Source organism: Calidris pugnax, unplaced genomic scaffold (assembly GCF_001431845.1).
Source record: "Calidris pugnax isolate Ruff unplaced genomic scaffold, ASM143184v1 scaffold528, whole genome shotgun sequence".
In the NCBI taxonomy this organism is placed as follows: Eukaryota; Metazoa; Chordata; class Aves; order Charadriiformes; family Scolopacidae; genus Calidris; species Calidris pugnax.
In genome coordinates, this window is record NW_015091224.1 from 47,704 (window position 1) to 48,016 (window position 313).

General features: G+C 69.3%; 1 protein-coding gene across 1 annotated transcript in view; it reads right to left on the reverse strand.

Moving 5' to 3' along the window:
* Positions 1–261, reverse strand: part of LOC106898549 (collagen alpha-2(XI) chain-like) — a 9,458-nt gene extending 9,197 nt beyond the window's left edge. Inside the window, exons 1-2 of the mRNA XM_014959849.1 lie at positions 142–261; positions 18–71 (exon numbers count right to left, since the gene is read on the reverse strand). Of these exons, the coding sequence (XP_014815335.1) occupies positions 18–71; positions 142–261 (174 nt within the window). The remainder of the gene's footprint in view (positions 1–17; positions 72–141) is intronic.
* Between the last annotated feature and the right edge of the window lie 52 nt (positions 262–313).

Genomic DNA, 313 nt, shown 5'->3' on the forward strand with positions numbered 1-313 from the left:
GGGGGGGGGTCACTCACCCGTGCCCCCTTCTCGCCGTTGGTGCCCGGGAATCCGGGGAAACCCTGCGATCCCTGGGGATGGAGAGGAGTTGGGGTGAACGGTGGCGGGAGGACACGACATGTGGGGCAGCCCCATGGCCACCATCATGTGGGGCAGCCCCACGGTGGCCACCATCATGTGGGGCAGCCCCACGGTCGCCACCATCATGTGGGGCAGCCCCACGGTCGCCACCATCATGTGGGGCAGCCCCACGGCCGCCATCACTCACCTTGGGACCCTGACCTCCCGGGTAGCCGGGCAAACCTGGCACTCC